Source organism: Streptopelia decaocto, assembly GCF_964273445.1.
Source record: "Streptopelia decaocto genome assembly, chromosome: Z".
In the NCBI taxonomy this organism is placed as follows: domain Eukaryota; kingdom Metazoa; phylum Chordata; class Aves; order Columbiformes; family Columbidae; genus Streptopelia; species Streptopelia decaocto.
The window spans coordinates 7,802,044-7,815,029 of NC_138657.1; the positions used below are offsets into that span (position 1 = coordinate 7,802,044).

The 12,986-nt window shown below is 43.1% G+C and overlaps 1 protein-coding gene across 2 annotated transcripts in view; it reads right to left on the reverse strand.

Annotated features, from left to right (window-relative positions):
• Positions 1–12,769, reverse strand: part of RASGRF2 (Ras protein specific guanine nucleotide releasing factor 2) — a 125,934-nt gene extending 113,165 nt beyond the window's left edge. For both annotated transcript variants that reach the window (XM_082075210.1, XM_082075209.1), the window contains exon 1: positions 12,368–12,769. In XM_082075210.1, the coding sequence (XP_081931336.1) occupies positions 12,368–12,652 (285 nt within the window). In that variant the 5' untranslated portion in view covers positions 12,653–12,769. The remainder of the gene's footprint in view (positions 1–12,367) is intronic.
• Between the last annotated feature and the right edge of the window lie 217 nt (positions 12,770–12,986).

A 12,986-nucleotide genomic window follows, 5' to 3' on the forward strand; every position in this document is an offset into this window, starting at 1 on the left:
ATAGAGAAATTATAGCAAGGAGGCAAAGTCCTAACATTTAGTCATATTAGGAAAGATGAAAAAACACAATTCAAAAAAATGAGATGCCTTGGATGCTACATGTTTTTGCAGTTCTTACTTAACAAACCTCACATTCCACCACAGAGGTCAAAAGCAACATTCGAGACAAAAAACAGAATTGCTTTCAAAATTACTTGGAATTGCTGTGTGACCTTTGCAGAGCAAACCATTAGAGCTCCTTCCCACGAAACATTCAGCTTATTGTACAAGCCATTTTAAGCAGATCCAACATTTACTGTTACACTTGTCATAGAGCCAGTTCTTCAGTAGACCACTCGAGGTCTAACACACTCCCTACACCCTAGAAATCTAGTACCTGACCCAGAAAATTAAAGGTATGGAACCTGGTGACAGCAAAACCAAGTGGCCAAGAAATGAGTTAAGGAAAGGTGCTCAATCACAAAGTGGATTGTGGTTGAAAGGGGATCCATTGCAGGAAGCCATCCTATGAGCATGAGGCGGGTTAGAAGCCACATGAAGGCAAACACCCAGGAACTCCCAGTGAGATCACGAACACTGCAGCTGAGCTCTCTCGGGTATAATCCACACCTCACACCGCGCTCTCTGCAACAGCTCTTTGAGGCTCAACATCACACAGCTTTCCGCAGGCTCACTGCATGGAAGCCGGGCAAAGCACAGGAACTCTTCTGCTTCTTCAGGAAACTCCCTGGGCACTGCACCACTATCAGAATAAGACTTTGTTGCTTATACTTCTCCACCCACCTTGAAAACAGCAGTAGAAAGTCAGGAGCTCTCAGCAGACCAAGAAATAAAATGTTGTTTCCCTGAAATCTACAAGCAGTTGCACAAATTGCACAATTGCATCTGAGAAGCCATAAGAAAGGACACGCGTGATGAAGTAAGTCTTACACAGGTACTTTGTTTTGTTCACGTGTTGACTCTTTCCAGCAAATGGAGGCATTTTCTAGTATGATCTGAACGAGAGGAGCACAGAGACTAAGTGAACTCATGCAGAATATCCAGCACGGTGCACACAAGGCAACTCAGAAGCACCGGCACTGCATCAATATTTGTGGGGTAAAAACCAGACCAGGAAGACAAAACAGAACAAGCAGTTTGAAATTTACACAAGGCAAAGCAAACACGGACGGGAAGGACTCAGAGAGGAGGACACCAGAAGGGTGAAGCAGAATGTGCATGCAACAAAACAGTATTAGCTTAGCAATGAATTGCAGTGATTACAAAAATCAAAACTCTTGACAGAGAAGAAACACCTTGCTAGAGTAACTAGTATTAAGAGGATCTCCTATAATTACAAATAACGTAGTAACAAAAAAATAAAATAAAAAAAAAGAAGAAACTTCCCAATTTCAGCTAAGTGCATCAAAACCAAACTGCCTGAAACAAGAGGTTGTACAACTGACATCAGTGGGAGTAGCAAGAGCATTTTGCCTGGAAGGACAAATCTGCAGGGTGTACCCAACAGATCTAAGTGGCAGAGGTAAATAAAGTAATGAATTACATGAGTAAAACGCAGCTGTAGGATCGGCACTTCTCAGCTCTGACCACGTGCCTTTCCTGTGTGCAGAAACATGCACATGGTACCTTATGACTAACTTGGTAACCACTTCTGCGTTCACCCATTAAACTGCGGATGAACACCCTAAAGTACTGCAAGGATAAACAAATATCCCCATGCAGATGGTGTTACCCATATGCTAGCATATGGGAAGAGCTATTAGGCTTGGTTTTACTTCTGCAGAAGTGAGGCAGTCAAGAAACTGATTTACCAGGAGACCACAGGGAGTGAGGGGATCAGGAAGGAAATGCATCCAGGACATACATAACCCAAATAATCATCTTATCATCCTTCTACTCCCTATCACCCAGCCTTTGAACACACATAAGAAACACGGACATTCCGATGTCTTCAAAAAACTAAAACTAAAATAAAAAACAGAGCGGTACTCGCAGAAAGTCAATGAACTTTAAGAAAACCTATTTCGAATCAGAGCTGGGATATGACAGTTATATTTCTCTATTTATTTATTTCACATGGAACCACTCGGCATTACTCTAAATTGTCAAGTACATCTGAGTGGCTGCCTTTACTTCGTTCACTTCACTGGCGTGCAGCCAAGTTATCTGCTGCTAAGCTACAAGAATGCAGTGCAGCATTCAGGGAAGAATATCTCTCTTCAAAGCATTTTAATACTAGTGTACGTGGTGCAGACATGACTTCTCTGTAGGTCTGCAGTGATTTTCATACTGTGGATGACAGAGCTCTCTCAGGTCGCTGCACATTTTGGACCATACAATACTGGACACCAGCTAGCTAGGCTTTCCCTCAGGCCAGTAAGTAATGCACTTACGAAACTTCCATCTGCAGTAGACAGCAAAAAGATGAGAAAAACCCTAGTCCAGGCCTGCAAGCTTACACCCACTACAGAAACAAATCTGCACCAACATGAATTGTCTCTATCTTCTTGTTCTGATAACGTAATCATGTATGTCAGAAAGCTTCAATTTTTTCACATGCATTTGCACCTCAGTTTCATGTTGTTTTTTTGTTTTGGCTGGGGGTTTTTTGGCTTTTATTTTATTTGGTATCTTATTACAAAACCAGGCACACAGAGGTTAGGAGAAATGCCCATTTGAGGCTGCCTTGGCCTTTGTTAATTTAGCCCCATGTGTGTGAGCATAGTGGTTGCAGTCCTTCATTACATGTTTCTTCTTCCAGGAGATCCTAGTTCAGTTACCAGATAAAAGCAAGACATGCTTTCACATTTTGCTTATCTTGATTCTTGCATACATGTCTCCCTGCATTATCTGTTGCACACTAATCAGCTAATCAGTTCAGGAACTTCTTACATGATGTCCTGTGACACTGCTCATGATATCACTCAGATGGTTCCTCAGAATTAATGCATTTATTTTCACAACAGCCTGTGTGGTAAGAAGGAATTACTGTAAATATGGTCAACACAAAAAAAACCCAGCAGTTTCAGATGTAACTCAATCTGGATGCCAGATCTGAAAAACCATTGGCCCTTGGTATTTAAATGGCACTTCTATTTGTTTTAACCACTACCTTCCTGGAGATCGGTACTACCTTTGAGTGCCTAGCTCTTTTGCCAGGCTGCTTCCACAACAAGGAATGACTAATTACCATAAAACACATCATGGATGTGATTTGTGCAATTCTTCACAGCAATCCTAGGCAAAAGACAGAATCCTGTCCCCACAGGTGGTGTTCTGATTCTACCATGAAATCTTCTTTATCTTTTTCAAGTCTCATGCCTCATGTCATACAAATGCTCGGAGAAAGAGGGGGGGGAAACCCCAAAAAGCCCTACAGAAAACGTCTGCTTCAGGATACTAATCACAATTTTTCTTTTTAATACTTTATGAGATCTCCTGAAGCTGCAGAGCACATCACAACACAGAAGAAAGAGCGACTGCTGGGCTGCTCAAGAAGCCTCAGCTCTGTCCTCCTCTGACTGCTCCATCCTGCATCCCTGATCCATCCTGCATCCCTACAGCCTGTTCATACACCCCATGCACACAACTCCTTGGGCTTCAGGGAAACGCAGAACAGATAGAAAACACGCACAGACATGCACTAATACTTGTGAAGGGCAGCTGCAGGACCAGAAACTGCTCCAGCCTTGGACCTTACACTGAGCTGGCGCTGTGACAGCCATAGCTGTGGGATAGCCACCATCAGGAGATGGCATCCACCTCTCCAACAGGTGTTATAGTACCCACCTGCTGTCACAGGAACACTGACATTCATGGATTGTGGAAGTCTGGAAGATCCCAGACTCTGGAGACTCCAGTTCATCTGGATCTTCTCCCTGTCACTGTTCCTCAGCTCACCTGGTGTTCCCTTCAGTCACCATAAACTTCTTGGGGCAAGAAAGCTACAATCAAAGACCGCACAGTCACAAAACCAAAAAAATATACCCAGCAAATTCCACATATACTATCCACATATCCACTATGAGTACTATCCCAGGAGCACTCATTCGCCTGATGTTCTTGGTCAAGCCCTAGGAACAGGTAAAAATACTCAAGGTATCAAAAGCAACAGCAGTATTATCACCTCAGTGCCATTCTTCCCTTCATCTGTACACACAACCCCTCCACTCTTCTGACAGATTTTCTTCCATCTTCCTCTTAAAGTAACTCTGCAGGTGGCCCGTAAATTCTAAATTATCCCCAACAGATTTAATAGGAAGAAGAATTTTAATATTTCTCTAAAATTGTCCTGTGAGTGCCAAATGGAAGAGAATATGACTAGTGCAAAAGAAGTTTGCTATTTTCTTGTCATGCCTGAGCATCCATGAATGCATGGGGTTAAACATAAATTCCTGATTTCATTCTGGAGGACTCCAGAGAGACACTGTCATTGAACATTATCTCCACAGTTCCACAGAATATCAAGTGTTTGGCATTTGCTGAAATGGGAGAAACAACTTCTGTAAGGGAGAGAAAGAGAACAGAAAGCAGAAGAACCAGTGGTCACCCACAATCATCCTAAACTTCCAGTATGTGAGGATCCAGCATATACCTAAAACATCGAACAGAAAACAACAATAATGTAGTATGTTTTAGGATCCAGCATTGGAAATTTTAGAACTTTTCCTACAGCCACAAACACTGAAAGACATTTACATTATAGAGACATTTACAGAGCGTTTATAATTTGGTCAAAGAATGCTAAATAGAGGCAAATAATTTTTATAAAAGGCAATATAATGAGCTTGCCAACTTCAAAAGAGTGCAAAGGACACACTGTAGTGCAATGGAAAGCTTGCAGTAACTTAGGAATTTGAACCACACTAGGTCAAAACTACAAAACTACTAAGCAGCAGAAAATTTATGTTGCTCAGCGATGATACCACAGTTAAAAACTCAAAAGGCAGAAAATGGACAAAAGTCACTGTTCCACGGTGCCATGAGAAGAAAGAGGAGAATATAATCCCAGATTCTTTTCAATAGTTACAGCATTTAACTCATAAACTACAATGTTTTTTCAAAAGAAGTCGCAGAACTGCTTATATCTGCCACAATAAAATGCTTCAACTGTAAAGCAGTTGAAGTAAAATCACTTATGACAACATAGCTCAGTTCAGAATTGGCAGTTTACAAACACTTCCTAATACAAGTCAGTTCTGAGCTCATGGAAAATACAAGAGATATTGAAATGGCTGGATTGAAAGGGGGAAGCCTCTGCTTATACATATACTGGTTCCATACCTCAAACAGAAAACCTTATGGGATTCGTAAATCAAAAAAACATTGGAAGCTAGATAGTAAGCATATGTTCCTAGACATCTAGTGCAGAGGCACAGTATTAAAAAAACCTGTTCCTCAATCAATTGTCACCATAAGTAACGGCTGGTAGAAAAAACTGAAGAGGTACTGCATGGAATCTCATTTTCCTGCAAGTATATTAACAGGTGAATGACAGCATCTTTCTGAATTGCTGTGGCTGATGAACAATCAGGGAACAAACAAACATAAACACTGTTTTCCATCCAGATAAAATCTACCCACTCCCCACCCCCCGCCAGCAGATCTATGGAAGCGCACCTAAATTTGGCCAGTCCCTCACCACTTTAGGAAGCACAAAGCCAGAACGATTAGAACTTTCACACTGAGAAATGGGTCCGCAGCAATCATGGTAGCAAACTTGCTCTGAAGCGGTGGATCCAGAGAAGTGTGCTACTCCTAGCAGCAAAAATCTATTGCGGAGAATTGCCAAAAGCAGTGGATTGGTATTTTCAGACCTCACTATCTCCACCAGCTGCACGAGGTCTATGTTAATGGTTTACTGCATGGAAAGGGTTCTTTCTGGTGTGAACACGCAGTGTGGGCAGAGGGTCCTGCAGCAATCAGCTGTCTACGGATGCATCACAGCAACCAACTGGGTTGGACGTGGTTGCTGCTCAGGATGCGATATGGACATACCCCCCAGGAACTGCCATAGGCTGCACCAAGACGTGCCCCATCCCTTCCCTGTTTGCACAAACTTCTCAGTGCTGCAGACACACTGCAAGTGGCAAAACAAGACTGGTAATTATATGTGGCCAAGGTGAGCAACCTTGACAGCTTTTACTGTACACGCAGTTCTTAGGATGAAAAATCCCCAGCAAGTGGGTCAAAAAAAATGCTGCTATATTACGAATGTTGAACATTGCAATATATAATATATCAATATATAAAGACTTATAATGTTGCCATATTACTACAGAAATACAAGCAGCTCTACCTGGATCTTCTATTCCAGTACATCGTGAGAAATTAACATGCGTAAGGATGCAAACAGAAAACAGCATATGTGCCTTAACAGTCTGCTGAGATGATGATGAAGAAAAAAAAAAATCTTAAATAAAGGCAAATTAAGATAAATGGAGTATAATTATTCGGGAGATTAGGGACTGAGTTGCTATTTTTGTGCTCAGAATTTTTTTTTGTTTTTAACAAATTTCCTCTTACATTTGAGGAACTAAACAGATCAAGCCAATTAATGCAACTCTGCCAACAAAGCAGACAAAATGGAAAAAGTAGGAGCATTGACTATAAGACCACTGGAAGAATTAAATTTGTGTTAAATTGTTACAATACTTCATTTTAATGAAATTTGAGTATTCGCATTATCAGTGTGAGCTACACGGCTGTAAGCAGGTTATGGTCACTTTGCACAGCCTTCCTGTGACATTCAAGTTGAGAAGGTGGAACACACTCTTACATGGTAAGTGCTTGTGTGATTTTTTTGGTCTTTATGCTTTAGGATGCATTTCTAATTCAGTTCTAACCTGCTTTCAGTCTTTCACTTGCTGACATTTCACCTGTTAGCTAAAAGGATTTCCCAGCAATTCCACAAATAAGCCTTTGCCAAATGTCATTTGCCTTGGGATCTAATTATTTTTTCCAATAACTTAATTAAGGAGTATGCACTTCTGTTAAAGCATCCTGTAATATTTCTGGATCTTACGATAGATGCCTCATAGAGAAATGTTACGGACTTCACACTGTGGTTTCTCTTCAATAATACTTTGTCTGACCAAAATCTGGTTTTATGACTATCAGTCCCGATGTTCTTTTAATTACTCTTTAGTCTGAGATATCCAGGCAGTGTCTCTTGTTTGCTTTCGCCCACAAGTGTGATGGACACAAGAACAGAAAACAACGGATCAGTCTCCCTTTCCTGACCAGAATCACTTGACATGGATTAAGGTAGCCAAAGGTTTAACATCAATCTATTCAACAGCATCAGTATTCTCCAGGTTACGTCTGTGTGGATTTAGCTAACGTTTCAAGAGGAAGGTGTGTCAACAATAACCTGGATCTACCTGGAACTCACTTCTCAGCTGGGTAGATTCCTCACTTTTGCATAGTTACGAACAGCCCATTTCATAACACTACAGCAGAAACATACATTTTCATGAGGCAGAATGAAATGCTTAAATTTTGGCAAAATAGCGATAAATATGGCCATAAGATTTTCCAGTTTTCTCTTTATCCCCAAAATGCACTCCTTACTAAGCGAGCAGGTGAACACAAAACATTTACCAAAGTTCAGTTCCTGAAGAGATCACAAGGGTTGCACTTTCCTATTTATTTACCACTTGTTGCTTTAGGGCAGAAAACACTCTGAACTCACTCTGCAGTTCTGCACGAAGAGCCAGAGGCAGCCACTTCAACGCAGCTCGCCTTCAGCACAACGTCAGTAACGCGTTTTTCAGTTACTTCCTTAAATGCACATCAAAACGGTTTAAACCAATGTATCAATATTTGTTGAATGTGCCCACAAACTATAAAGTCTCATGACAGTGACCGAACAACAATGGGGGAACTGGGACTACCTGAGAAAGTAATCAAGAGCTAGTTATCGCAAAGTTGTCTTCATGCATGAATGGCTTAGAGACTCTTTCTTGAGAAGGTCTGACAAAAACACTATTACTTTCTAAAAATCTATTACTTTTTAACTGCTGCAGGAGATTTCTAAACCCTGGGCACCTCTGGTGGACTTTTGCACTGGAACATCCCAGGGAGTTACTTGCCCACATGCAAGCAGTAAGATTTTATGGGCAACACTTAAACTGAAGGTGGCAAGCTATTTTGCCAAAAAGATAGCACCACTCCTCAGCCGTCTACTACATGTAATAGCCACAAGATGCTGAACATGATGGGAGAGTTTTTTGCCCAATAAAAGTGAAGAGATTAACTTTAAATTCATTATATCTTCTTTAAACGCTGTTGCTAGGTTTTATATACACTAAATTAGCAGAGAGGTACAGCAAAAGCTGTTGGTGGCATATGCCTGCCTTAGCACTCCAAGGAATGTCTGTAAAACAGAGAGGTTTCAAACACCGCAAAACCACCATGTCCTTTATAAAATATATACAGAGCTACAGTAAGCAGGAAAAAATTCAAATAATTGGATTCTGTTAATCTGTGGGGACATGGACTTAATACTGCATTTAATTTTGCTAAGTGGGAGGAAGATTATTGCAGGCAAGATACAAAGAATAGTCTCTGCTCAAATCGTATAACGTTTACAATCTTAAATACACTAAGTTATTAATAACTATATCAGAACATTTCCATGTATTCAATCCACAGTTACGAAAGAAAGTAAACACATAAGTCTCCTCCCAGTGCAGACAATAATAAAAATAATACTAATAACAATATTTACATTCCTCTATTCACTTGCTTCCAATAGTCTTAAAAAAATATAATCTGTGAACTCGCTGGGTAACAAGTGCCAGTCTCCTATGAAATGGCATAATTTTTAGGCATTTTACTTTACTTTTGAAAGAGACTAGCTGCTCACTGAAACAAAGCCATTCTCTTTCCAGAGTTTCTGAAACAAAAGCTTAAATTCATTCTCATCAAGCCTGTCATTGTCACAGTGGAGGACTTGTTGGGAGCTGCACTTGTTTACAGCCTACAGTTCCTGTGGGAAGAAGCAGTTTAAATAATATCAGAATTTAAGCTTTTCACATGTCGCATTTTAAAGTTCTAATTTGTTGTTTTGAGACTCAGCTTCTTCCACATCGCTGTTCTTTCAATAAATCTGCTTTTTTTTTCTGAAATGTGAAATCAGAGTGGATAGCAACACCTGTTTGGCATTCACAAAAACTCTTCTAAAATCTGAGGGAGATCAAAACACTTTTCTTTAAAAACAGAAATTCCCCTTACAGATTATTTAGTATCTGCAACCTACTCGATTCAATCCCATATTCCCAGAATATCAACTGATTCACACATTATGCCGTTTGTTAATATTAAGGTACTGTATTTTTAAAAGAATTTGCTTTGAAGCAAATATCCTTCTGAAGGAAAAAAATATTCTAGTGTCTTAATGGAAAGGGCAAAAAAAGCGCGTTTTGTCATTGCAATTTTTTTTTCAAGCTCTTAATACTTTATTTTTACAGCAAAACTTATGAAGGTATTTGGCACCTTCCACAAAAAGGTGTTAGGGTTCCTGTAGTACTTTAATGTCCCCTCCTGATGGAGTGCTGGCAGGGCACAAAGGCACCAGTACTGGTCAAATGTGGAATCACTGGGCTCGTTGGGAGGTAGACACCCAAAACTAAACACCTCTGTTGACCCAAATACAGTCTCCTGCATAGGGAACTTCAGCTCCAACGCTCTCCCCACTGAACTCAGACAACTTCTCGGCACAGTTCTTGACCTGGCACATGACTCGAGAAGCAACCCCTAAACAATCCAAACTCAAACTAAAAGGATCTGCAAACCAGGGATAAAAAAATCTATTTGTTCTCCATGCATTTTCAACAACCTTCAGTTACATAACTTAAAATGCATTGCTTTTTCAAATATCCACTCAAAGGACTCTGATGAAGCTCTCTCACAAGTGATTAATTCTTCTTCCTCTCTCTCCCTCATTTGGGTAATTCTGTATCACATATCACTCTAATATCTAAATTACCTAGGTAAATAAAAGTCAAACTCAAAGACATTATTTTTATCTTCTCTCTCTTTTGGAGAAGGGAGTTCTGATTTTTCAAAAACTGGCATAGAGCTTCTCATTTTTTTTCATTCCCTTAACATATTTATGTGGTTAAATCAAAGTAAATTAAATCTAGGGAGTATTTTTACACTTCCATTAGTTTACATGTACAACACTGAATTTTCATTACCATCTGATTAAAATAACTCTGTCTTCTCACAGTTCCTTACTTTACCTGTAAGCACATTTTCTGAATAAAAAAAATACTTTAATTTTCAAGTATTTATCTTTTTCTCACAACTGATCACTTTTAGTCACAGCAGGAGTTTCCTGTACACCTTAGCAATGGTTTATGTCTAAATGAATTTACAAACCTGGGTGCACCTGAATGAGTAAACATCTGTAAAAACTATTAACAATCAAAAGCTTTATTCTGCATCAAGCAAAAGATAAACAGAAATCCAACATATTTTCTGATGGTCTGCCTTGAAAATTCAAACTAGGATCCCATTAAAAAAAAAAATTAAGTGTTCTTCTGGCTCTTTAATAGCAGTCTGCTATTGTTAAAAGCATGAACATAGTTGGCGTTTAAAGCAAAGCAAAATTCAGCTTCATCCCCTGCAATTATTTTGTCTCTGCACCACTAAATGTAATTACAAACAACTCAGACATTCACCACTGTAAAAGCACAACTTAAAAATCCTGGAGAACAGATATGGAAAGGCATTGTTTTCACACAGTTCTCTTAGTCAAGCCATAGTTTAGCAACACTGCCGATAAACGAGTGCACTAAGCCAATGTAAAGCATAAAGGGAAATATTCAATTTTAATTTGATCTAGGGAATCCTCCAGTATTTCCTTTATCAATGCCTGCCATGCTTATCAGTGCTGATCAATATCATGCCTCAACGCAACAAGCAAGACTGTGACACAAGAATATGACATAACTACAAACACCCTGACTCCCCAAACTTCACTTGTACCATTTCAAAGGCTGCTTAAGTACACAAGTATTTGTTCTAAATGGGTAAAAAACCACAAACATATGGCAATGTTCTGAGCTATCCTTGCAAAGTTACCATGCTAGCACAGCACGCAGATGTGCCCGTTTCCAGAAGCTGACTTAGATCTGTGTCCCCTCCTCGCCATCAGCAGGAAGCGCCTGCAGCCAGCTCGAAACCACCCTCCTGACAGTTACCCAAACTTTTCCAAACCAGTCCGACACCTGTTTGGCTTCTCCTGTGCAGGGACAGAGGCACTGGGCCATGCCAGATGCAGATTCAAACAAATTTCAACCAGGGAACAAATAAGATCAAGAATGTACATGAGGCAATAGGACGCATGTGGTTAAGATACCAGATCTCTATCTATGCTGAACAACTACAGTATCCTTTTCTTCATGGTTATGTAATACACAGATAGTATTTAACCACTTGCTTGTTTGACATGTGTATGTCAAATTGCTCGGCTTTCTTGGGGTGGAGGAGGAGTTTAGGAGTTCACGCGTTACAAACCATCACCCCTCATGGGAATGAATCCCATCGAAGCCTTCAGCGTTCTTCACCTGGTGAAAGCCACGCAAGATCTGGCTCAAGCACTGCGCCACCATTTCTACTGCAAGTACCACTGGCTTCAGAACACCTGCCTGGCAAAGAACCCACCAACTTCTGCTGGATGGCGCCAGCTGTAAATCAGGGCACATGCCCACCCTTGCCCCGCAGCCACCAGCCCAGCTTTTCGAGGTGTTCCCAAGTAACAGCTGAGAGCCTGTTACCCCTCACAGTATCAATGAGAGAGGCAGCAGCTCCGCAGCTGCCCAGAGATGGGCTCAGTGACTCCTTAAGAGTCCCCGTGCTGATTTGGTACTTTAGAACCTTGCACCCTCGTATTTACTCAGTTTGGTCACAAATGTGTGGCCGTATCTCAGAAGTGTTGCCATCAATATGAGTAGTTTGTGAGATGCTACTCTCTGGGTAACCTACTGAAATAAGGTGTGCAGGCACTGGGAGAAGGAGTGGGTAAAGAGGGAGGAAGGAAGTCATTAGACGGGATGGGAAAGCCGCTGGCCTTGCCACTTTCTCAGCGACTACTGCTTCTTCGAGCGCTCCAGCAGCGGCGCAGACCTCCCAGCCGGGGACTGGGGCCTGGGGACCGGAGGCGGTCACCGCCATCCTCCCGCGGGTACGCGACGGGAGGCGGCCCGAGCAGCCCGACGGCCGGGGCCCCGCAGCGCCTCGCTCTCCGCTGGCACCGGCGAGGGCTGCGCCGGGGCCCTCCCTCCCTGCCCTCCTCCCCCGCTCCGTCCTCCCTCCCCGCTCCGAGCCGGCCGCGGGGCTGCCCGCGGGGCGGCGGTACCTGCTTGTCCAGCGCAGCATCCTTGGCGCTGCCGGCGGCGCAGCCCTTGGGAGCCGCCACCCTCTCGCAGTTGCAACCCTCCAGCATGTACATGCCGGCGGGCCGAGAGCTCTGCTCGCCCTCGAAGTAGAAGAGCACGTTTTGGTAGAGGGCGAACCACTTCTCGTGCCAGCGGTTGGTTTCCGCCGTCTTCTTGCTCAGGTAGCCCCGCTTGGTGCCTTCCTTGCGGGCCAGCAGCGCCAGGTACAGGGCGTGCCCCTCGTTGTACCGCACGCTCTTCTGCATGGTGCCCGGCAGCCCTGCTCGCCGCTGGGCAGCCTCCGCGGGCGCTCAGCGCGCCGGCACCAGCCCCGGCTGCGCCGCAACGCGGCCGCGCTTCATGGGCGCCGGCACGCACCGACGGGCGGCTCCCGCCCCCCGCCCCGGGCTCCGCCCGCCCCCCGGGGGAGGCTGTCGCTAAACCCGCCGCGGCATCCCCCCCCCAGCCCGGGTGTGTCCCCCCGCCCCGCCGCGCCTCCCTGCGCCGCCGCCCCGACGCCCCGCGGGAGGAGAGCGGGCGGCGGCGGCGATCAGCCCCCCGGGCAACTCCGGCGTGACGTGGAGGGATCAGCCGTAATCC